Here is a 24,454-nt window from a genome sequence, read left to right on the forward strand (position 1 = left end):
TTGCTATAATTTATCCAGTGTTCACCATTAAAAATACTAAAAGCAGGAGAATCAAGTAAAAAGTTAAAAAGTTAATCAGATACCAGGCCTCTCGTATTTTTCAGCCACATTGTAACAAAACAAATGGATTTAAGAATAATGGGGAGGGGACACAGGTATACCTATGACTGATTCATGTTGATGTTTGGCAGAAACCAACACAGTACTGTAAAGCAATTATCCTTCAGTTAAAAATAAATTGAATTATATACAGAAGAAGAAGAATGTAACAAATCAAGTTGTTGAAGGCATAAGACAGCTTAAGCTCTGTCTTGAAAGGCCTGGGGGAGGATGGATCATAGGTGATGGTCCGGTGACCACACTGGGGAAGTTAAGAGAGAAGGCCCTTATTTGCACGAATGTAAGCGAACATGGAAAGCAAGCTTTGCCACCCTGGACCAGAGGCATAGTTCAGCTGGCCGAACGAGCTGCTATGAGTGGCAGCTATGAAAGAAGTCAAGCCCCAGATCGCGGTGTCAGGCCCCAAGCCCGCCAGGTGTGGGGCAAGGCCAGTGGGCCCAGGGTTTTGGATGGCTGAGTACTTTGACTTCAAGGAGGATTCCTCACAGTTCCTCACCCCATCCCCTCAGCCATTATTGAAAGCCGGGTCTCCCAAATCTCCTAATTGCCCTGTGCTCTCTGTATGTCCGCAAACCTGGACCGCTCTGCCAAGTTGTTCAGATGAGCCCTTAAAAGCAGGTGGGTCACAGCGTCCCTCCCCTTGGAGCCTCTCCTCTGAGCTGCCCCCTTTCTTGTTCTGTGTTCTGAGGTCACAGAGGCCCATACAGCCCTCTCGAGTGGAAGTTGTGTTTTTCCCTGATGCCGACTGAGCAGGGATGGGACGGCAGACTCCCCTCCTTGCTCACTTTTGCCCCATTGACTTCATTCCTTCTTATCCGTCTCCCTCCTCCATCCTCTTTCCTGTGTCCGCTGAGCCGAGGGTCCTGCCCCCTTCTTCTTTCTTCTTTGATGGCTTTCTTGTCTCACTGTCCCCATCGCTGGCTCCTCTCATCTAGCAGTCTTATCTTGACCCCACTTCATCTCACACTTGTGGTCCTGTACTAGACCTTGTCCTTGGCGATAGCTTTAGCACCTCAAGCATCTAATGTGTGACAAATGTCTCCTGCCCTTTAGCCCCCATTTCTTCCAGCAATTCTCCAGTCTCACGGCTGAATCCACGAACCCTTTGCACCCATCACAACCCCCGCACCCCACATCTCCAACATCCCAGTTCTCTACTGATAGTGGATTCTGAGTTCACAGAGAATATAAAAATAATCCCAGAAGATCCACCTTATCTGCACGCGTGTGTGCTAAGTTGATTCAGTCGTGTCCGACTCTTTGTGACTCTATGGATTGTAGCTCACCAGGCTCCTCTGTCCGAGGGATTCTCCAGGCAAGGATACTGGAGTGGGTTGCCATGCCCTCTGACCCAGGGATCGAACCCACATCTCTTACATCGCCTGCATTGGCGAGTGAGCTTTATCACTGGAGCCACGTGGGAAGCCCGATTACCTTATCTACTCCCCTCCAATATCACCAGCTTGTCTGCGTCTGTATATAGAATTCTCCTTCTTGCCTATTTTGCGAAATCAATTTCAGTTGTTAATTTATTGATAGCTAACAGTTAATAAACATAGTAGTAATTTACATATAAACACTAAGGTACACATTAATATTGATATATTGCTATCCATACATTAATAAAAATAATAATGTTTGTATAAACTAATACACTGGTAAATAAATGAATACATATTTATTACATAAATAAAATGACTCCTGTCTCAGGCCAAATTCCATCTGCCCCCATCCCCCGCCACTGACTTCTGTCCTGGGTCCCCTGTCCTGGGTTTTTCTGAGGACTTCCCTGGATTTCTCTGTCCGATGCTCTCATCCTAACTCTAGTTCATCATTCTTGCAGGCAGTCATCTCCTTTCTCTTCATATCACTGATTTATTCTTCTCTTCTGGATTACTTACTCTGCAGCACAAACATGCCTTGAAAACACTTCCATCCTTTCTTTAAAAACTCTCTTGACTCTGACCCTCCCGGCTACCACATCCTTTCTCTGCACTCCTTATTCTGAGTCATCTTCGCCCCCTCACTGTCCCTGCTATGCTAAGCCTCCTTTGTCAAAAGCCACTCCGCTCAGCCGTCCCTTCCCGCCACACCACCCACATGGGTTTTATCTGGTTTGTCAATGACCTACCTTTTGCCATTAAAATTCTCTTCTGTGATGCTGTTGTTTTCAACCTCTTTCTAGCATTTGACTCAGTTGCTCTTTTCTGTCTTCTCAAAACACAATTTTTTAACTAGGCTTCTGAAACCCCACACTTACCAGGATTTCTGCCACACTTGAGGGTCACCCTTCTGAAGGTTGTTTTCACTCCCACCCAGTTGCTGACTTCTCCTTCTCTGCTTGTCCTCGAAGCTCTTGAGCTCTCCAGGACTGTCTTGGCCTTCTTCAGAGTGATCTCATTTAGTCGTATAATTTAAATGCCGTTCTGTATTGACTCATCCACGACATTCTGTGCCTAGATTCTCATGTGTTCAATTATGACTGATTTTTTAATCTGTCAAATTGAAAGTGAAGTTTTCATCTCCAGGCCCTCTCATCTGATTTCAGAGGGAAGAGTCAAGAAGAATCAGAACAGTCCTGGTCTCTTCCCAGTGGACACTTCTTTATGAGGCATCGTGAGCTGCTTGTGATGCAGATTCTTTCTTTTCTTGCAGCCTCTCAAACGAACCTTTGCATTCCTAGCCTCTCTGAAATGCACCAGTCAAAACACTATTGATAAGGCTTTCTGTTTTCATCTCCTGGGAGGCTAAAGCTTTCTAAGGTTCTTTTGTGGAACTTCCACGCTGACCTCACACAGTCTGGGCATGGGCCTTTTATCACCTGTCTCTCCATCATCTACGCTCTTTCCTCTATACCAGCAAGGAGGCATTTGGGCTCCGCAGGTGATGCAGTTGGTAAAGAGCTCACCTTTCTGTGCAGGAGAGCAAGAGATGCAGCTTCATTCCCTGGGTCAGGAAGATCCCCTGGAGTAGAATGTGGGAATCCTTTCCAGTATTCTTATCTGGAAAATTCCATGGACAGAGGAGCCTGGTGGGCTACAGTCCATGGGGTCAAAAAGAGTTGGACATGCCTGAGTGACTGAAAGCAGACACACACACAAAACAAGGAGACATTTGGATTAGGAATTGGGAGTCACAATTCCTATCAGTTTTCATCATCACATCTGATGGATCCCTTCGAGCTTGGTCCATGGGGCCAACGTCTTACTGAAAGAGGATGATAACCATTCCCCTGGGTGTGACCAATACCTGGGACACATCTTGAAAACTTCCAACAGTGCTTCCTTGCTCCTCCAGTGCTGTCTCTGGGGACAGGGGTCTGATGAACCTGGGCAAGACCAGCGTTCCACACGCTGATGCTTCCCTCTGGCCACTCCACACGGTTGGCCAAGCGGCATCAGGAGCAGCTTCCCGATGGGCTGTCTGCACTTGGCCTCAGGACACCACACGCTGGAACCCCTCCTCCCTCGTGGCTGCCCTATCGCAGTCTTGCTTCCTCGTCCTTCTTCATCTCCCTGCTAGCACACGTCACATGGAGTCCTGTGGAAAGTCACACATACACGGTCACACAGACGTGTGTCCAGAGGGCCTCAGACCAGGCAGAGACACGAAATGACGAGCTTACAGACACAAGCCCATCCGAGGACCGCAGGCTCCCTCCCGAGCCTGAGACTGCACGTGCCTTGTTGCTGCCCCGAGGCTCCACCTTCAGGCTCATCCTCAGCCTGGAGTCTGGTCTCAACCAGGCGTCTCTCACTCACTCTGGGCCACACGGACCAGAACTGTGCTCACGTGGCTCATCCCAGACGGTGTCCACAGCATCTTGGTTAAAAGGAAGGGGGTTTGTCAGTGCTATGCTTTTAACCCCTTCTAAATATTCTTTTTCTGTCTGAGCCTGGAGAAGCTTTTCGTCAACCTCTGGTACAGTATTTTCTTACATTAAATCTCACTCCCTGTTTTATGATTTTTAGATGTCCCATTGATTATTTGACAAACCTCTTTAGTAGGGGAGAGAAAATCTGAACACTGTGCTTTATGTGTGTCATTTGGGAATATTACATCCTCTTTCCAAATATCAGTTATAGGCCATCATCCTTTTTGCGGTCTCTTTGAATATTATCCTTGTTATGTATCACTTGAATGTGCCTCATTTTATTCTCAGAGGATTATGCAGGCAGGTGAGCCTTACAGTGACCCAGCAATATATGCTCCTGTTCTAATGTTTCTAAACCCCTAGCAGTTACCTAGTGGTACCTAGGTGAGCTCACTTCAACCGCTCAGTCGTGTCCGACTCTTTGCAACCCCATGGACTGCAGCCCACCAGGTTTACCTGTCCATCACCAGCTCCAGGACCTTATTCAAACTCATGTCCATTGAGTTGGTGATGTCATCCAACCATCTCATCCTCTGTCGTCCCCTTCTCCTCCCGCCTTCAATCTTTCCCAGCATCAGGGTCTTTTCAGATGAGTCAGTTCTTCGCATGAGGTGCCCAAAGTATTGGAGTTTCACCTCCAGCCTCAGTCTTTCCAATGAATATTCAGGGTGATTTCCTTCAGGATGGACTGGTTGGATCTCCTTGCAGTCCAAGAGACTCTCAAGAGTCTTCTCCAACACCACAGTTCAAAAGTATCAATTCTTTGATGCTCAGCTTTCTTTACAGTCCAACTCTCACATCTATGCATGACTACTGGAAAAACCATAGCTTTGACTTGATGGACCTTTGTTGGCAAAATAATGTCTCTGCTTTTTAATATGCTGTCTAGGATGGTCATGGCTTTTCTTCCAAGGAGCAACCGTCTTTTAATTTCATGGCTGCAGTCACCATCTGCAATTATTTTGGAGCCCAGAAAAATAAAGTCTCTCACTGTTTTCCATTGTTTCCCTATCTATTTGCCATGAAATGATGGGATGCCATGATCTTAGTTTTCTGAATGTTGAGCTTTAAGCCAACTTTTTCACTCTCTTTGACTTTCATCAAGAGGCTCTTCAGTTCTTCTTTCTTTCTGCCATAAGGGTGGTGTCATCTGCATATCTGAGGTTATTGATATTTCTCCTAGCAATTTTGATTCCAGTTTGTGCTTCTTCCAGCCCAGTGTTTCTCATGATGTACTCTTCAAATAAGTTAAATTAGCATGGTGACAGTATACAGCCTTGATGTACTCCTTTGCCTATTTGGAACCAGTCTGTTGTTCCATGTCCAGTTCTAACTGTTGCTTCCTGACCTGCATACAGATTTCTCAAGAGGCAGGTCAGGTGGTCTGGTATTCCTGTCTGTTTCAGAATTTTCCACACAGAATTTTCCACTGTGATCCATGCAGTCAAAGGCTTTGGCGTAGTCAATAAAGCAGAAGTAGATGGTTTTCTGGAACTCTTGCTTTTTCGATGATCCAGTGGATGTTGGCAATTTGATCTCTGGTTCCTCTGGCTTTTCTAAATCCAGTTTGAACATCTGGAAGTTCACGGTTTATGTAGTGTTGAAGCCTGGCTCTGAAAAGTTTTTTGTACCTAAACAACGTATTAAAAGCCAGAAACATCACTTTGCCAACAGAGGTCTGTCTAGTCAAAGCTATGGTTTTTCTAGTAGTCATATATGGATGTGAGAGATGGACTGTAAAGAAGGTTGAGTGCTGAAGAATTGATGCTTTTCAACTGTGATGCTAGAGAAGACTCTTGAGAGTCCCTTGGACTGCAAGGAGATCACACCAGTCAAACCTAAAGGAAATCAGTCCTGGGTGTTCATTGGAAGGACTGATGCTGAAGCTGAAGCTCCAGTTCTTTGGCCACCTGATGTGAAGAGCCAAATCACTGGAAAAGACCCTGATGCTGGGAAAGATTGAAGGCAGGAGGAGGAAGGGGCAACAGAGGGTGAGATGGTTGGATGGCATCACCAACTCAGTGGACATGAGTTTAAGCAAGTTCCCAGTGGTAGTGAATGACAGGGAAGGCTGGTGTGCTGCAGTCCATGGAGTCGTAAAGAGTTGGACACAACTTAGCAACTGAACAACAATAACATGCGGTGTCCTAGTGCCCCTTGAATTAATTCCTGGATCAAGACAGAAGTCTGTAGGTGGTTTGGCACCAGCACAGCTTCTTGGGCATCTTTACTGAGGGACCAGCCATGAATTTAAATCGTGTTATTTTTCTTCATACTCTAGGTAGATGTTGATGCAAATTCACTGAATTCCAATGATGTTTTTGTCCTGAAACTGCGACAAAATAATGGCTACATCTGGGTAGGAAAAGGCGCCACACAGGAGGAGGAGAAAGGAGCAGAGTACGTGGCAAGTGTCCTCAAATGCAAAACTGCAACGATTCAGGAAGGCGAGGAACCAGGTGTGTACAGATGGGGCCAAGGACACGAGCCAGAACTTACATTTGGTGTACTTGCTTATCACGTAATTTATCTTTTTTATAAATAGGAACTTTGTAATGGTTATAGGGCATTAAAAACCCGTTCACTCGTTGCAATTATGGGTGATGGTACCTGCTATATTTGTGTAACCTCTCCTGCTATATTTAAGTAACTTAAGAATGAACTTGAGGTGAGATGCAGTTATTCGTTTCTATGCAGCAATACTGACCACATGCTCCTGAAAATGCACAGGTTAACTCAGTGTGTTTTCCACAGAGGAGTTTTGGAATTCCCTTGGAGGGAAAAAAGACTACCAGACCTCCCCTCTGCTCGAATCCCAGGCTGAAGACCATCCCCCTCGGCTTTACGGCTGCTCCAACAAAACTGGAAGATTCATTGTAAGTGTCCCGAGAAACTATGGGGTAGAACCGAACAATAGGGGGAAGGGGAGGCATTCTGATCCTGCTCTGATTCTTTCCAGTGACATCCCTATTCCCATTCCCAGTTTTGGTTTACTTGCAAACCACAGATGACAATCTTTGCTCCACACAGGGTTGATTTAAAAGCCAATGATAATGGATGGGAAAGCATGGGAATGCTGCCATGTACCATATAAATCAAGTGGCTCTTAAAAATACCAGCTACTTTGCACCTGTCTCAGCATGTGGTTATTGCTGTATGCATATGCACATAGCTGGATTTGTTAATTTAATAATTTGGCACTTTTGGTGGGCAGCAACCGTGGTTTCTCTGATCAAACTACGGAAAATTTTACACTTCAGTTTCCCAGGGGAGTAAAAAGTCTCACCATGTTGATGGAATGAAAAACATTATGAAAATATTATGATCATTGAGCAAAATCACAGAACGCTCTGCACACACCTGCAAGTGAGCTGAAATCAACAGGAATATTTTATGTCACATTCACAAGCTTTGAATTCAAGGCAATTCGAAGTAAAAGTATCTGTGTATAAGAGTGATTTTCTGTGGGTCTCTGAAATATCCTGGGCTGAGCCTCTCATCTCAGTTTAATCACAAAAATTCTGCTTTCTCCATTTGACATACTAGGTTTTTCTGTAAATTTTTCATTTAAGGAACAAATTCTTTGCTGATAAAATTTGAACTAAAGATTTGGTTACCATGTCTTGGTAAATACAAGCTTTACTTTTGAGCACACACATGAAAATTAATATTTTTCCAGGTACATTGCATACTTGAAATAAAACGCTTTGAAGAAGAAACTGCTCATATGTGAAACACACTTGAAGCTTACAAGTGATTCGACCTAAAGATTAAAGATTTAAATGGTGAATTGTGATAAATATTAGGTTGTTAGGCACCACAATTGTTCATCTACTTTGCAGGAAATCCCTGTATTTTATAAATCTGTTGTCAGGAAATCTGTTTTACTCTTTTGACTGTTATTTGGTATCACATCCAAATAACATCTTCTTCAGTGTGAGCCTCTCGAATTTCTTAAGAGTATTATTTGCTAATATTGCTATAAATATCATGCTTGTTTCCAATGAAGATATATTTTACAAAAATGAATATGCAAATATATACTTACAAATATAATTCCTAGGCTTTTTTCTTAGGTTAAAAAAAATCTATTAGTTTTTGGCTTTTGTCATTCACCTATTTAAGAGAAATACACTTTTTTCTTTACACCTATTCATTTTCTTGTTTGATATTTGGAACTCTAATTCTTAACATTTTAAGGAAAAGCGGTGTTGCTAACCAGTGTTTGATCTTATTACCATCATCAGAAAACAGGCTTTGGACGTGTAGATTCATACAAGACAGCAGAGTCTGTTGGTCCACAGCACAGCTTTTAGAACCAGTGTGCCTGTTCGATATCACTTACTTGGTGATATTTCTTCCTGGCCGTGTGATCTTAGGCTGGTCACTTATCTTCTCTGTGTTATAATGTTCTCATCTGAAAAATGGGGCTGATCCTAGTACCGACTTCTGAGAGTTGTTGTGAATATTATCTTGGTTGTTGCATATAAAGAATTAGAGCGGTGCCTGGCATGGTATCTTCTGTAAAAAGACATATAAACACATCCTGCCCTCTGTAAATGGCTAGTGTTTGTTTTTTGTGTAGCAATCTCAGAATACCATCAGATTACAACAAACAGGTATTGTCATGCTCAAGGGGCCGCAGGTTAGGTTCATGCCTGTTTATCCGTGGACAGGGCCCCGGAGCACAGGAGGCCCTGCTGAGTCCCGTTGGCTAATGTGACTCGGCCAAGGCCACAGAGCTTCACCTGCGGAGTCACACGCAGAGGGGAGACGTGAAGAACTGCAAACCCTAATCCAATCTATCACCACCTTCCTAATGATTAGGGGGAGTCTCAGGCAGAATTCTTTCAAAAATTTGAACTTTAATGAATGCCTGCTGGTATTGGGTTGTTAAACTAGCCCATTACCCTTTAATGTTAGCTCTGGAGAGCACAATTTAACCCATTTAAAATAAAAATAATGACACTTTGCTTATGGAATATTGTTGTAATATTTTATTGAAAATGATTGATTTTTAAACATGACCAGACCTGTTGATATTATTAAAATAATATTGACCTACCTACAAAATGAAAGAAGATTTAATACCTGCATCATAAACTTAAATGTCTTTAGGAACTAGGAAGGCAACAGAAACCAGCGGAGCAACTGGTCACTAGGATCTGAAAGTAGAGGAAACTACGGCTGTGTTGCTTGTGCATGGCCTCTCTAAAGCCATACGCAATTTTCATGTTAAGTGCTCTCCTCCCTAAATAAGATAGCCTCAGTTTGTGATACATGATTAAATAGATAAACAATTATTGAAGTCTTTATTGCCCGAAGGGAAGGGAAAAAATGACTAACAAACTTTTTTTTCCTCTATGATCCAGATAATACAAAGCATTTGTATCCTTTATATTAGAAAAATCACTGCTTGACTGTTGGGTTATAAAGCTTTTTTATTTTTATTTCAGATTGAAGAGGTTCCAGGAGAATTCACTCAGGATGATTTAGCAGAAGATGATGTCATGCTGTTAGATGCTTGGGAACAGGTAAAACTGTATTTTGTTCATAGCGAGAGAGTGTGCTTATAGTTGGGAGCTGATACAACCTTCTTTGAGAAATGGCAAGTTTAATAATAAATAGACCCATGGATTTAGGCTATGTTTATAAGAAACTTTCCACAGTTTGGCAAAAATAAAACTAATGCATATGGCAAGTTGTTTTCTTAAGCTGGAAATAATTCCATGGCTATCCATCTTTGGCTGTCTAGTTTTAGGTGAAAACAACAAACAACAACAAAAAACTGTTTTTCATTTATTTGTGAGATCCATTTGTTCCTTATTTATTCAGACATTCATTCATTCTTATTTATTCATACATTTAAGTAATAAACGCATTAGTGGGTTGCAATGCCTCAGGGAGACTGAAATATTCAGAATTTCTCTTGAAGTCCGACAAGAAGTCATAGGAGACCTCTCCCCTGGAGAAGAAACAAACAGAATACTTTTGAATCTACACACTAAAATACGTTACTGTTAATATATATATCTTTGTTTGTAGCAAATTAATGGTGATTTTGTATGTCACATCGATGTGTTATGTGTTAGTTGCTCAGTCACGTCTGATTCTTTGTACAGATTCTGTATTGTCCGAGCCACCAGGGAAATCATACCTGAGAGTCGTTTTCTTTTAACCTCTATGTAAACTAATAATGGCTTCTTTGGTGGTTCACTGGTAAAGAATCTGCCTGACAATGCAGAAGACACAGGTTCGATCCCTGAGTTGGGAAGATCCCCTAGAGAAGGAAATGGCAACCCACGTTGGTATTCTTGCCTGGAAAATCACATGGACAGAGGAGTCTGGAGGGCTACAGTCTATGGGTTCGCAAAAGAGTCAGACATGATTTATCAACTAAAGAGCAGCAAATTAAGAATAGTGACAAGGAAAATTAAATTTGTTAGGAGCAACATAAATATAGAACAAATATAAAGCACGTCCCTGAATTAGGCCTAGTCTTTAGTCAACCACAGAGATTTGTTATCCTTAGGTCTGTTCTTACTCACTAAATCATTCAGTTATATTATACTTTAGCTTCTTGGTCTTGAATTAGCATATTTGAATTTGGGATCTGGTCATAGATTCTCCCTAAGTGAATGGACCACTTCTAGATATGAAATGTAAAACCTCATGTCAATAAAACACCTTTGTGTATTTAAGAATTACAAAATAAGAAAGTTTTGTTATTCAGAAGAATTTAATCTTTTCCATTTGTAGTCGGCTCTGTTGCTTGCATAATCAAGGATGCTTTAGAATATTTCCTGTACTCCCCTTCACTTTTTTTTAAACTATTTATTTACTCAGCTGTGCGGTCATGGTTTGTTCTGTGCCTGCAGGCAAATATTCCGGCACTTTCAGTACGAATTAGAATATAATCAAAACCAACTTGACCAAAATTTCTCTGCCAACAAGTGATCTTAAAGTGATTTAAATATAAGGGAATTCAGGAGAATTTTTCATCATTGAAGTACACAACCTACATTTGACAAGAAGGATGCATGCAGAGTTTATATCAGGTTTTAAAGAATCAGTATTTAAATACTAAACAATATTTGGGCTTTCCTGGTGGCTCAGACAGTAAAGAATCTGCCTGCAACGTGGGAGATGTGGGTTCGATCCCTGGGTTGGGAAGATCACCTGGAGGAGGGCATGGCAACCCACTCCAGTATTCTTGCCTGGAGAATCCCCACGGACAGAAGAGTCTGGCAAGCTGTAGTCCATGGGGTTGCAAAGAGCGACTAAGCTCACACACACATAACGCTTTTACCAAAGTGTGACCGGATACCGTAACATAGGAGAAGACTAGGTTTAAGTTAGGGGTTCCTAAAGGGAGTGTGGATTGCCCGTGAACAAGCTACATGTGGCTCCCTCAGGATAAAGTATGGGAATAATGCCTGCTTTACACACCCCAGGAGCGTGTGTGCAAAGAAACCAGCCAGTATGTTATTTTCAGGAAGGCTCACTTTATACACTAGAAAAATACTATGTAAACATAAAATACCAGAATGTGCTATCTGGAGTCAAACTGGCTGGATACAAATTCAGGCATCTCTTTTTTTTTTTTTTCCAGGAATCTCTTAATAAGTGTGAAAGTTTGAAGTGAAAGTTTAGCCGCTCAGTCGTGTCCGACTCTTTGCGACCCCATGGATTGTAGCCTACCAGGCTCCTCTGTCCATGGGATTTTCCAGGCAAGAGTACTGGAGTGGGTTGACTATTTCCTTCTCCAGAGGATCTTCCCGACCCAGGGATTGAACCCGGGCCTCTCACATTGTAGGCACACACTTTACCGTCTGAGCCACCAGGGAAGTCCCTCTTAATAAGTGTAGACATTAGGAGAGCAACGGAACTTCTCTGCACCTGCATCTCCACAAGCCTGACTTTGGGGCTGTTGCGAAGATTAAGGGAGATGGTATGAGAAGCACATTGAATAAGGCTCACACTGCCTCTATACTCCCAAAATTATGAGTATTGTTATTGCTTCATTTTGCAGATTTTTATTTGGATTGGAAAAGATGCCAATGAAGTTGAGAAAGCAGAATCTTTGAAGTCTGGTAAGCTGGATCCCGTGGGCAATTAGGACATAATTCTGAACAGTTGTTAAGATCCTGATTTCTCTTTGCACCACATCCTCCAAAACCAGATATCAAAACTGAGAAGAATCAGAAGAATCTTAGCTTTCACCTTCAGAACTAAAGAGTAATGGAATTTTTTTAAAACTGAAGAATTTCAGGATAGGAACAAGAAAATTATATTTTGTTATCTAGTTTAGGATATAATTATATCAATTTATTTGGAGACTTTTAAATTCATTTTTTTAAATTATGGAAATAGTAAAAGTTCCATAACTCTGATAATCTAGATTTTTATAAATTCCTTTTGAGGAATGCTGTTCTTTCTGGCAGTGCTTTTTTTTTTTTTTTCATTATTGCAAAGTAAAGAATAATTATGCTGTAAGGATAATTCCATAAAGTTTGGAATTTTTTTCAGGCAATAATGAGACATGCACATTCCAGATGTGATAAAATAATAAGGAATTGTTCAAATGGAGTAGCATTGGCTACTTTGGGCCCATGAAAATTTACTACTTTTATTGGAAGGCTTTTTTCATTCTTTAGTTATTTTACTTTAGTTGAAACTAACCGAATTTGTTTTTTAACCTCTTTTTAGCCAAATTATACCTTGAGACTGATCCTTCTGGAAGAGACAAGAGGACGCCAATTGTCATCATAAAACAGGGTCATGAGCCACCTACTTTCACAGGCTGGTTCCTGGGCTGGGATTCCAGCAGGTGGTAAACTGATTTTTGTAGGAAAAAACCAAATATAATGGGGCAGCTGTCCCATTGCTGTTTTGGGGGGGGGAGGAGCTTGTTTGACTTTATAAAATTAACCTCAGCCATATGGCTATTTTTCCATGCTTAGAATTGGTTTGAAATTTCTTTTAAACTGGAATTTTCTTATGTTAATATTTTTATAACTTTTCTTATGGACCAATATTAGCTCTGCTGGATGCTGACGTATCTTTTTATATGACTTTTTAAAAAGGAAAAACTACACAGTCTAGGGGAGTTTGTCAGCAACTTTTACAATTCAGGAGCCATTAGCCAAACTCCTACTTTTTAATACACCGTGGAAGAAAGTTTATACCTGCCTTTGAGATTATTCTTCTTTCTATGTGTTGTGTTGAAAAGAATCACCTATTTGCAGTAAGATTTCTGTTAAGATGGTTTTAAAAGTTTGTTATTTTCCTTCTTTAGCTGATGTAACTGTGATACTATTAACTCCTAAGCGTCATTTCCTAAGAGAAACTTTACCTTTATGGCCTTTTAAGAAGGCTTTGAAAGCACAGCTCTTTCTTGACAAAATGATTTATATTCTTAACCACTTTTATATACATCTATATATCTGACAGTACATGTTTAACGTCACAAAAGATATATACAAAAAGGCTTCACTAATACTGTCTTTTATCATTAAAATACGTATCTTTAAAACGGTGACATGTTGTGACATTTTATTCAAGTGTGATGTGTGAGTTAATTACACGGTCAACTTTAAGGTTAAAATACTTTTATATATAAATAAATATGAATTTAATTTTTAAAAACTCATTAAGTAGTTAGAATTAAACTTTTCCATCGTTACAGAGTTAAATATCTTAGTGCAAATGAAACCCAGGCCCTGTTAAAAGATAAATAGAAGGGTATTAACCATTTTAAGAATATTTTTTGCGCAAAAACCTTCTTGGATCCATCAGTGCCAAACCGAGCACTGGGGAGAGATTTTCATGGAGAAAAGGTGGCAAGAAAGCAAGGAAATGACTGCTGATTGGCTACAGCTTGGAGCCTGGTTGATTGTGATTGGCTGTCCTTAGGTTTGGATTTCCTAACCTGTGAGGCATTTACAGGCTTAGAGCTTGGTTTGCTTCCGGAGGTGGGAGCTTTCCCTAAACGGTGGGTCTGAAGCCTGAAAAAGCGGGGAGATTCCTCGGGGTTCTCTCCGGTCACCACTGGACTACAAAACATTCCCCTTAACAGACCCAGCTGTTTAAGCCTGCACTGTGAAAACATGACTTTGCAAATCCCAAACGCAAGCACTCGGAGGCAGGGATGGCAATTCGTGAGGAGGCAGGTGGGTCATCGACGCAAGCCCTGAGGGAAGGACAAAACCCTGGGAGGTCACAGAAATTACCAGCAAAATCAGCTGCGGTATCATCAGTCCTGCGGTAGTCAATTGAAGGGCTGCTGGTGGACAGCGGGGATAAAGAGGATTTGTAAAAATTACCTGAAAAAGGTGAGCTAGGGAATTCCTTTTTGCATTTCACACCCAAAACTGATGTGGCGGGGAGAAGAAACGCCTGCAACACGTGTGAAGTCAGCCTAGGGCAGGGGAACCAGTCTATTTCTAAAAAGAACATTTGGTGGATTATAGCAGGGCCGTCGATCTGTGACATTGTGCAGCCTTAAAACTCCTATTACACGTAAACACATATGGAAATTAGTCTTTTGGATTTGAAATGCAATTTCATACAGCCGAATTAATAAATATAAAAGTTACATGATATATTTTCTATTTTTCTAGAATGAAGCCATTGCTTATTAATGTTTAATATGAAAGGTTAGATTGCTTTATTGTCTCTGATTTTCCTCAAAGATTTTTGGGTTGAAAAACTGTAACAAATTTAGCTCTCAGCTAATGCTTTACAGACCTTTCTTTGCTTCAAAAAATATAGCAAGCTGGTCTTTGTGTGAAATTTGTGACCGGAAAGAACATTAGTGAATCCAGGAAAGTCAAGTACTAGCCAGAAATAAGTATTTCTTATTTACTACTTCTGAAGTAGCTTGCTCAGAAATTTCAAATAAGCAATCGGATCATGGCATTAACTTTGAACAAAAGACCAGGAAACAAAGAACCTATGTAAAGTGAACTATTGTTTTGTGTCTGAGCATTGTTTGTTTGTTTTGCAAGAATGTCCTAGAATTGGCTTCAAAATAGTTTCTGTGCTGGATACAGTACTCAGAGAGATTAAATTCTAGTCAAAAGAAAGAAAAGAATAGTAGTGTTCATTGCATATAAGGAAGCACATCTTGAAGTTTAAAAACTGTATTTTCAAAATGTTTTTTCTTGCTCTATTTTTAGATTTTTTTCCCATTGTGATTTCTCCCTTTTTAGTTTTAAATACATGTTAGATACTTTAAAAGTATGTTATGTATTTTGTATATTTTCTAAAACAGTCTCTCCTGAATACCATCCTTATTGTACTACCTAAAATATTAATAATGAAATACTTTAGTGATAAAAGAAGAAAAAGAAAAGGTTGGATCCACATTTTATTGTGTATGCCTGGATAAATCCATATGGTCCAAAAATTTTAATGTGAAAATGAAACTGAAAATAATAGACTAAAACATGGAATTCCATTGTAATGGGGAGATAATCTCTCAAGAACTGATAGAATAAGAAAATCAGTAAGAACCTAGAGATTTGAACAGCTTTCTCAGCCACTTTAACCTAATTAATGTGTAGTGACCACTTCACCAATAAAGTGCTTAGTCGCTCAGTTGTGTCCAACTCTTTGCAACCCTATGGACTGTAGCCTGCTAGGCTCCTTTGTCCATGGGGATTCTCCAGGCAAGAACACTGGAGTAGGTTGCCAGGCTTTCCTCCGGGAGATCTTCCCAATCCAGGGATTGAACCCAAGTCTCCTGCATTGCAGGTGGATTCTTTACCATCTGAGCCACCAGGGAAGCCCCCACCAACACTGGCAGTACACATAACTGGTTTTTAAGGGCACTTAAATTATTTGCCAAGAGAGAAAATATTCTGGATCATACAACAAATTTCAACAAATGTTAAGTATTGAAGTCATACAAACTGTGTTCTCTAATTACAATGGAATTAAAATAGAAATAACAGGCAGATATCTTTCTAATCTGCAAATGTTCAGATAAATGAAAAAATAACAAGGGAAACAAATTATTTTTATCTCAATGAAAATTGAAATACAGCCTATTAAAATGTGTGGGATACAGCTAACTCTGGGTTTAAAAGGAAATTTATAGCACTAAATGCTAATATTAGATAAATAGGCCTCAATGATGTAAGCTTCCACCTTAAACTGAGTGAATTAAATCTAAAGGAAACAGAAGAAAACAATGCAGACTATTAGAAAGTGGAGGGAAATATAAATTTATATTTATATATACTAATATCAGGAATAAAAGAGGGGTTACAGCACAGAAACTGTGGACACGGAAAAGAAAATAAGAAACATAATTTTATGCTTATAAATCTGACAGTGATGAAATGGGCAAATTCTTTGGAAGACAGAAACTAAGTTAACTCAGGAAGAAACAGAACTTAAGTAGCAACACATTATTGTTGTTCAGTCGCTGAGTTGTATCCTACTCTTTGAGACCCCATGGACTATAGCCCGCCAGTCCGCTATGTCCATGGGGTTTCCCAGACAAGAATACCCAGATCAGGGATCGAACCCCAGTCTCCTGCATTGCTGTGCAGATTCTTTACGCTGAGCCACACACACAGATTCTTTACGCTGAGCCACACACACACACACACACACACACACACACACACACACACACACACACACACACACACACACACACACACTCTCTCTCTCTCTCTCTCTCTCTCTCTCTCTCTCTCTCTCTCTCACTAAAGAAATTGAAGTCATTGTTAAATGTCTGGCAGAAAAAGGCCTAGGTCTCATTGGGCTTCCCTGGTGACTTCTATCAAACATTTGAAAACAACTCATAGTTAAAACTTCTCTGGCAGAAAAAGGCCTAGGTCTAATTGGGCTTCACTGGTGACTTCTGTCAAGCATTTGAAAAAACAATTATACCAATTCTGTGCAAACTGTTCCCAACAATAGAAGATGAGAGAACATTTTCTGACCCATTTATGAGGCCAGTACTACCCTAATATCAAAGCTAAACAAAGAATTATAAGAAAGGAATGCTATATGCCAGTATTCCTCCATACATAGATGTAAAAGTCTTTAAAATGTATCACGTTGAATCTACATTGAATGGGTTTTATCCCAGGAACCCATTTTAACATTTAAAAATTAATCTCCATATTTCCAGACTAAAAAGAAAAAAATCGTATGAATATCTGGATAGGTGCAGAAAAGTAGTTGATAAAATTCATCAATCACTGATAATGAAAAGTGGGCAAACCAGGCATAGAATGGAAGTTCCTTGATGTGAAAAAGGGAATCTATAAAAAAAAAAAATTATAGCTAACATCGTATGTACAGGAGGCTCAGCACTAGAAAATCTGCCTGCAAATGTAGGAGATGTGGGTTTGATCCCTGGGTTGGGAATATCCTCTGGAGAAGGAAATGGCAGCCCACTCCAGTATTCTTGCCTGGGAAATCCCATGGAGGAGCCTGATGGGTCTATAGTACGCAGAGTCACAGAGTGGGACATGACTGAGCACCACCAAGCAACATCGTATTTAAGAGCAGAAGACCAAGTGTTTTCCCACTAAGACTGGTATGAAGTCCAGAAGTTTGTTTCCATTTCTGGAGCTCCTACCCAGGCTGAGAAGGCAGGGTTTCTCAGTCTTGACACTGTGGACATTTTGATAATTCTTGCTCTGGGAGCTTGGGTGTTACAGGATGACGGGTATCATCACTGGCTTCTGCTTAGCAGAGACCAGTAACCCCTTCCTCTCCTCCTCCTCCTGCCAGTGTACTAATTAAAACTGTCTCCAGACATTACAAATATCCTTGCGGGGAGAGAGAAGCCAAATTGCCCCCAGCGGAAAACCACTTCAGCGTGGCAAGAGAAAGAACTAAAAGGCTCACAGACTGGCAAGGAAGACTTGAGTATTGCTGCTGAAAGTGATCTGGGTGTTAATAGTTTTAACTGCTCCCAGGTGAACACAATATGCAGCCAGGATAAATACCTACTAGAGCCTTCTGCAGATCAATACAGTTCTCTTCTGGCTTCGTTATCCAGGGAGACTTCTTATATTCATTCAGATGCAAGAAGCAGCAAAACTGTAGCTGTTTAGCCTACATGGTATCTGATAACCGGCAAAACATCCCTGACTTAAAAAACTCTGTTTATGTTCTACTCTTGCCTCAAATCCAGTGTGAGGTGGTAAATAGCCATTAAAGAAAAATCTACACCCCAGCAGCGTAAGATTTTTCTGTTTACTCTAGAAATACTAATAGCATCAAAGATGAAAATTATCTCTTTGTAAACCTCTTCAAACGGTGTTCTCTCCCTGACTAAAGCAAAAATTAAGAAAAAAAAGATACCTTCAGGACTTCTCTGGTGGTATAGCAGATAAGAATCTGCCTGACAGTGCAGGGGACAGGTTCAATCCCTGGTCCAGGAAAGTTCCACATGTCGTAGACCAGCCAAGTCCATATTACCACAACTACTGAAGTCTGTGCCCCTGGAGCCTGTCAAGAGAAGCCCCTGGTAGCCACAACTGGAGAAACACGCAGAGCAATGAAGATCCAGCACAGCCAGTAATAAATAAATAATTTTTTAAAAAGCCAAAAAACCCTTCAGAGATGCATGCATCTGTATAGCACAGTAGAGGGCACTCTATGTTCATTTTAATAAAAAAAGATTTTGCTAGATCTTGAAAACACTGAAAAATACAGTCAATACTTACTTTTATTTTAGATTGGAAATGAAGAGTACTTCTAAGCAGGTCGGACACAACTGAGTGACTTTCAAAGCAATTCGGATGTGGCTGTGGAAGTATTTTATACTGTTTTCCAATTTTGAAGTTCAGTGGAGTGTGGTCATATATTGCTTTTATAATATATTTGCTACCTACTAGGCTCTCCTGGCATGTATATCCTGAGGCATGCACTTTCCCAAGGGATCTTCCTGACCCAGGGATTGAACCTGGATCTCCTGCATTGCAGGTGGATTCTTGACCATCTGAGCTACCAGGGAAGCCTAACAGAGTGCAACCCTATATTGCTTTTAAAATATATTTGCTACTTGCTAGGCTATCCTGGCATGTATATCCTGAAGTGTGTGTGTGTGTGTGTGTGTGTGAGTGTATATATACACACACATCTATATATATATATATATATATATCTTTCTGAGATAGATACATATGAATATATATCTATCTCATTCTGTATATCCTGGTCTATAGCCTAGTGCTGGCAATATAGCAGAGGGTAGAGAGTTAAGGATACCTTCCCTCAGTGAAGCTACAATCTAGTGGGTGGAAACAGAAAGATGCAAATGTTAAAATCCGTATTCTGTCAATTAGTCATGTTATGAAGGAAAACAAGGCCAGGGATCGTGAGATGAGCAATTCTGTTTTAGATAGAGTGAACAGGAGAGGTCTCTCCAGGGTGATATATGGACAGAGACCTGGAGTAAGTGAGGAATGAACTGTGAGGGTTAATGGTATGTGTCATCTTGACTGGGCTATGGGATGCCCAGTTATCGGGTTAAACATTATTTCTGGGTGCATCTGTGAAGGTGTTTCCTGGAGAGACTAGTATTTGAATTGACGGACTGGGTAAAGCAGACAGCCTTCCCAATGTGGGCAGGCATCATTCCGCCTACTGAGGGCCTGAATGGAACACAAAGGTGGGGGAAGTTCGGATTGGCTCTCTCTGCCTGACTGCTTGAGGTGAGACGTCAGTCTTCTGCGCTTGGGCTGACTTACATCATCAGAATTCCTGTTCTCAGGCCTTTGGACTCGGACTGGAAATTTATCCCACCGGCTTTCCTGGGTCTCCAGCTTGCAGATGGCATACTGTGGAACTTCTCTGCCTTCGTACTCACGTGAGCCAATAACTTACAATAAATCTTTTTTTTTGTCTAGATAGATGTAAGTAGATACTGAGATCTGTATCTGTCTGTCTGTCCTGTTGGTTTTGTTCCGTGGAGAACCATGACTAGTGACTAACACACAGCCTTGGGCACATCTCTGGTTGGGGCCTTTCTATGCAGAGGGATAAGAAGCTACTTGCTTTGCTCAAGGAATTGTGAGGAAGTCAGTGTGACTAGAGTGATGGAGAGGTGGAGGAGTGTGGGAAGCGAAATCAGAAAGATTAGATCATATACAACTCGTGGCATTTTCATTTTCCCTCTGGATGGGATTTAGTGGAATGATGTGATTTGTCTGACATTTTCAGAGCAACACTCTGGCTGTTGAGTTGAGAAGAGACTGCAGGATGAGAAGACAGAAAAAGAGGCCAGTTAGGAGGCACTGATTCTAATCCCAGACAGAGCTGATCGTGCTGGTGGCAAAGAAGGATTGGATTCCTATGTGTTCTGGATATGGAGCCAGTGAGAGGATAGTGGATTTGATAGAGGATGTGAGGAATTGAGTATCAGAGGCGCTGTCATTTACTGAGCTGGGAAAGTGGAAGGAGAAGGTTTGAGTGGGGAAACAGGAGCTGAATGTGTTTATTTTTGAGATGCTCATCCTATTGGACAGTTAATTGAAGTTGTTGACTAGCTGTTCTAGTTCAGTAGAGAATTCATGGCCGGGGACGTATATTTGCTGTGAATCAGTGTGTAGACACATTTGGGGGCTTAAGAGCGAATGTGATGACCTAGGGTGTGTGTTAATAAAGAAGACCTCTGAGTAGATAACTTGAGTCTTGGGATGTTCCAGCATGTAGAGGTGAGGGAGAGGCAGCAAAGAGGATGAGAAGATCCTGGTGGGGCAAGAAGAAAACCAAGAGAGTCCACGAGAGACTGCCTTGTTGAGGTTCTCCATCTCCTTTAGTTACAAACATGGATTTCAAAGACACAGCAGCCTTTGTCTTTCTGATCATTTCCTAGCGTGTGCTAAGTCGCTTCAGTCGTGTCCAACTCCTAGCGACTATATGGACTGTAGCCTGCCAGGCTCCTCTGTCCATGGGATTCTCCAGGCAAGCCTACTGGAGTGGGTTGCCATGCCCTCCTCCAGGGGATCTTCCTGATTCAGGGATCGAACCCGCCTCTCTTATGTCCTTTGTATTGGCAGGTGGGTTCTTTACCACTAGCCCCACCTGGGAAGCCCTGTTTCCTAATAGCATAACCAAGTGTTCTTGTGAATATTCTAGTGGGTACTTGTGGGGTATGTATCCCCAAATAATGTGTTACCTAAGTAGTGATTTTCACCAGTGTCGATCATGCCCCCCTGGGGGTATTTGGCAATGTCTGATGGCATTTTGGTTGCCACAGCTGGGGGACATCTAGCACTGCCGGCACCTAGAGGGTAGAAGTCAGGGATGCACAGGAAGGTCTTTCCCAACAAAGGCCTATCTAGTCTAAAATGTCAGTAGAGTCAAGACTGCGAATCCCTAACGTAGAGTCGTTACAGTGCAAAATTAAAATGCGCTGTTACTTCAGAGAAACTTTAAGGGAACAAGCTAAAATGAGATACTACCACATGGTAGGACAACGGCCTCTTTTTTTTTTTTAACGTGTTGTTTCACATGAAGGACTAAATGCGAGCTCTTAATTAATTAACTAAATTTGCTATATGTTCTTGTCATCATGGCAGAGAAACTCTGCTGCTGCTGCTGCTGCTAAGTCGCTCAGTGGTGTCCGACTCCTTGCGACCCCACGGACTGCAGCCCACCAGGCTTCTCCGTCCATGGGATCTTCCAGGCAAGAGTACTTGAGTGGGGTGCCATTGCCTTCTCCAGAGAAACCCTGTACCCGAGATTTAATTATTTAGCAGATGGATAGGGGATTCCCTGGCTGTCCAGTGGTTAGGACTCCATGCTTTCACTGCCAAGGGCACAGATTCAATCCCTGGTCAGGGAACTAAGATCCCACAAACTGCACCAGTGCAGCCAAAATAAATAAATAAATAAAATAGAATAAAATAAGATAAGTTATATGGATACAGGTAAAGAATCCACCTGCAGGGCAGGAGACCTGGGTTCAATCCCTGGGTTGGGAAGATCCCCTGAAGAAAGTCATGGCAATTCACTCCACTATTCTTTGATATTCTATATTTAAAATTGATATTGTTGAATCATGGTATATTTATTTCCTATTGCTACTGTGACAAATTATCCCAAATACAGTGGCTTAAAACAGCATAAATACATCATCTTCCAGTTCTGGAGTTCAGCATTCTAAATTGGGCTGAAGAGTTACATTCCTTCTGGGGGCTTTGGGGGGAAAATTCCATTCCTTGCCTTTTCTGGGTTCTAGTGGCCTCCCTCCTGCATTCCTTGGCTTGTGGTCACCTCTTCAGTCTTTAAAGCTAGCAGTGTAGCATCTTCAAAGATCTCTGTTTCCCTATCTGCCCTCTGCCATGTGACCATCAGTCATTTCTCCTTCCCTGACTCTTTCTTGCCCCTTCCTTCACTTATAAGGATCCTTATATTTTCTTGGACCCTCTTGAATAATCTTAGATAATCTCCCCTTCTCAAGATCTTTCAGTTAATCACATTTGTAATGTCCCTTTGCCTTGTAAGGTAATACATTCACAGGTTCAGGACAAGATGTGGTCATCTTTGGGGGTTGTTCCTCCACTGCCCCACTGGGTAGAAAGATATACAGTGAAGCCAGGATTCTAGTTGGTTGGCATAGTGGATAAAAGCTGATAACCTGGGAAGCCAGTACATTTTCCTACTGTCTTCTGTCCTTCAGCTTGGACTCCAATTTCTAAAACAGAAAATAAATATAATTGTAGTTAGGGGAAAATCTAGTCAATATTTCATCTCTTTCCTAATCCTTGCAAGAGAGTTTCAACCTGGTTTCAACCTGACCCTCTTACAAATAGATGCAGAATGAAATTTCTCATACTAGGTTCACATAAGGCATTTGCTATCTTCACAATTAGAGTAACACTGCTAAATATCCTATGGTGAGACACTTTGGAGACAAGGGAGTGGGTATGACAATTTTTTAGGGTCTAACCAACAGTAAAATAGTTTGAACAATTAAACACCTAACTTAGTAAGATCGTTTTTGAGCTTTGGAGTTTTTTTAAAAAATATTTACTTATTTGGCTGTTCTGGGTCTTTGTTGCTGCATGGACTTTTTCTCTAGTTCCGATGGTGAGTGGTGGCTGCTCTCTAGTTGCACATCCTTCTCGTTGCAGTGGCTTCTCTTGTTGCAGAGCTAGGCTCAAGGCACACAGGCTTCTTAGTTGCATCTCTCGGGCTCTAGAGCACAGGCTAAGTAGTTGCAGTGCACGGCTTTAGTTGCCCGGCAGGAGCTGGGATCTTCCCAGACCAGGGATTGAACGTGTGTCTCCTGCATTGGCAGGCGGATATTCTACCACTAAGCCACCATAGGAACCCTGAGCTTTGGTTTTTGAGAGTAGTAAATTTTATGTATTTGAAGAGCCAGTAGTAACATTGCTAGAATGGTAATATTCTCAGTGAGTCATCAGAGAGGTTAGCCAACAGGCTTCTAATGGTATATAATATTCAACCCAGATTTGAGTGAGAATAATTATTATTTGACATCATAACTTCTGAATATTAAAGTGTTTCAAAAAGGTCATGTTTTTATAATGTCACGTAGTATTTTACATGGGGCTTCCCTGGTGGCTAGGTGGTTAAGTATCCGCCTGCCAGTGCAGGAGACACAGATTGGATCCCTGGTCTGGGAAGATCCCCTTGGGAAGGAAATGGCAATCCACTCCAGTATTTTTGCCTGGGAAATCCCAGAGACAGAGGAGCCTGGCTGGATACAGTTCATGGTGTTGTAAAGAATCGGACATGACTTGGTAACTCAACAACAACAATTATTTTACATGAACTTTTATTTAAGGCACCAAAGATAACATCTTGTTTTTTTCAGCTACAGTTGAATAGACTATAGTTTTGTTCTTTTCTTTGTAATGTTTCAGGTCCCAAGAGGTCATTAATTACTCAAAGCAGAAAATTTATATAATGGTGAACTACTCCTGTAGAATCCACATAAGCCTCTTTATGTTCCCGTGATGATATTCCTTAAGAGAAGAGGTTTCTGCCAACCACAATATATTTCTCAGGGAATTTCACAAATGATACATAGGAGCAAATCATTCCATATTCTAGCACTAAAATGAACACAAACTTAGAAGAATGTGTTGGGGAAAAAATGCAATAGAATAATGATTCCCCAATTTTTAATGAAAAAAATAGTTAACAAAAAGTATGGAAGTTTTTGTTCTATTTCCCAACAAGGATTACAAGTACCCTACAGTTTGTTAAAATATTCTGTGATCCTAAAATTTCTAGTTTTATAGGTTTTTTAAATGTATTTTGTACTTGTTAGCTTTTAACATAATTTTTAAGTGAGACCCAAAAGAAATGGGTGTAATTTCATTCAATTTTCTGGGCATGGTTTTTCTTCCAGAAGGTAAATTACTCAGCCTTGGCAGAACCAGATCCCTTCCTGACCCTCCCCTGGATCATCCCTAATAGTCAAATGTAACTGACAGATTACTGAGGCTG

At 41.1% G+C, this 24,454-nt stretch overlaps 1 protein-coding gene across 1 annotated transcript in view; it reads left to right on the forward strand.

The window, feature by feature from the left end:
* The window catches only part of SCIN (scinderin), an 80,509-nt gene extending 66,976 nt beyond the window's left edge, over positions 1 to 13,533 (forward strand). The window contains exons 12-16 of the mRNA XM_043872620.1: positions 6,276 to 6,453; positions 6,749 to 6,870; positions 9,451 to 9,528; positions 12,027 to 12,087; positions 12,704 to 13,533. Of these exons, the coding sequence (XP_043728555.1) occupies positions 6,276 to 6,453; positions 6,749 to 6,870; positions 9,451 to 9,528; positions 12,027 to 12,087; positions 12,704 to 12,831 (567 nt within the window). The 3' untranslated portion in view covers positions 12,832 to 13,533. The remainder of the gene's footprint in view (positions 1 to 6,275; positions 6,454 to 6,748; positions 6,871 to 9,450; positions 9,529 to 12,026; positions 12,088 to 12,703) is intronic.
* The last annotated feature ends 10,921 nt before the right edge of the window (positions 13,534 to 24,454 follow it).

Source organism: Cervus elaphus, chromosome 18 (assembly GCF_910594005.1).
Source record: "Cervus elaphus chromosome 18, mCerEla1.1, whole genome shotgun sequence".
In the NCBI taxonomy this organism is placed as follows: Eukaryota; Metazoa; Chordata; class Mammalia; order Artiodactyla; family Cervidae; genus Cervus; species Cervus elaphus.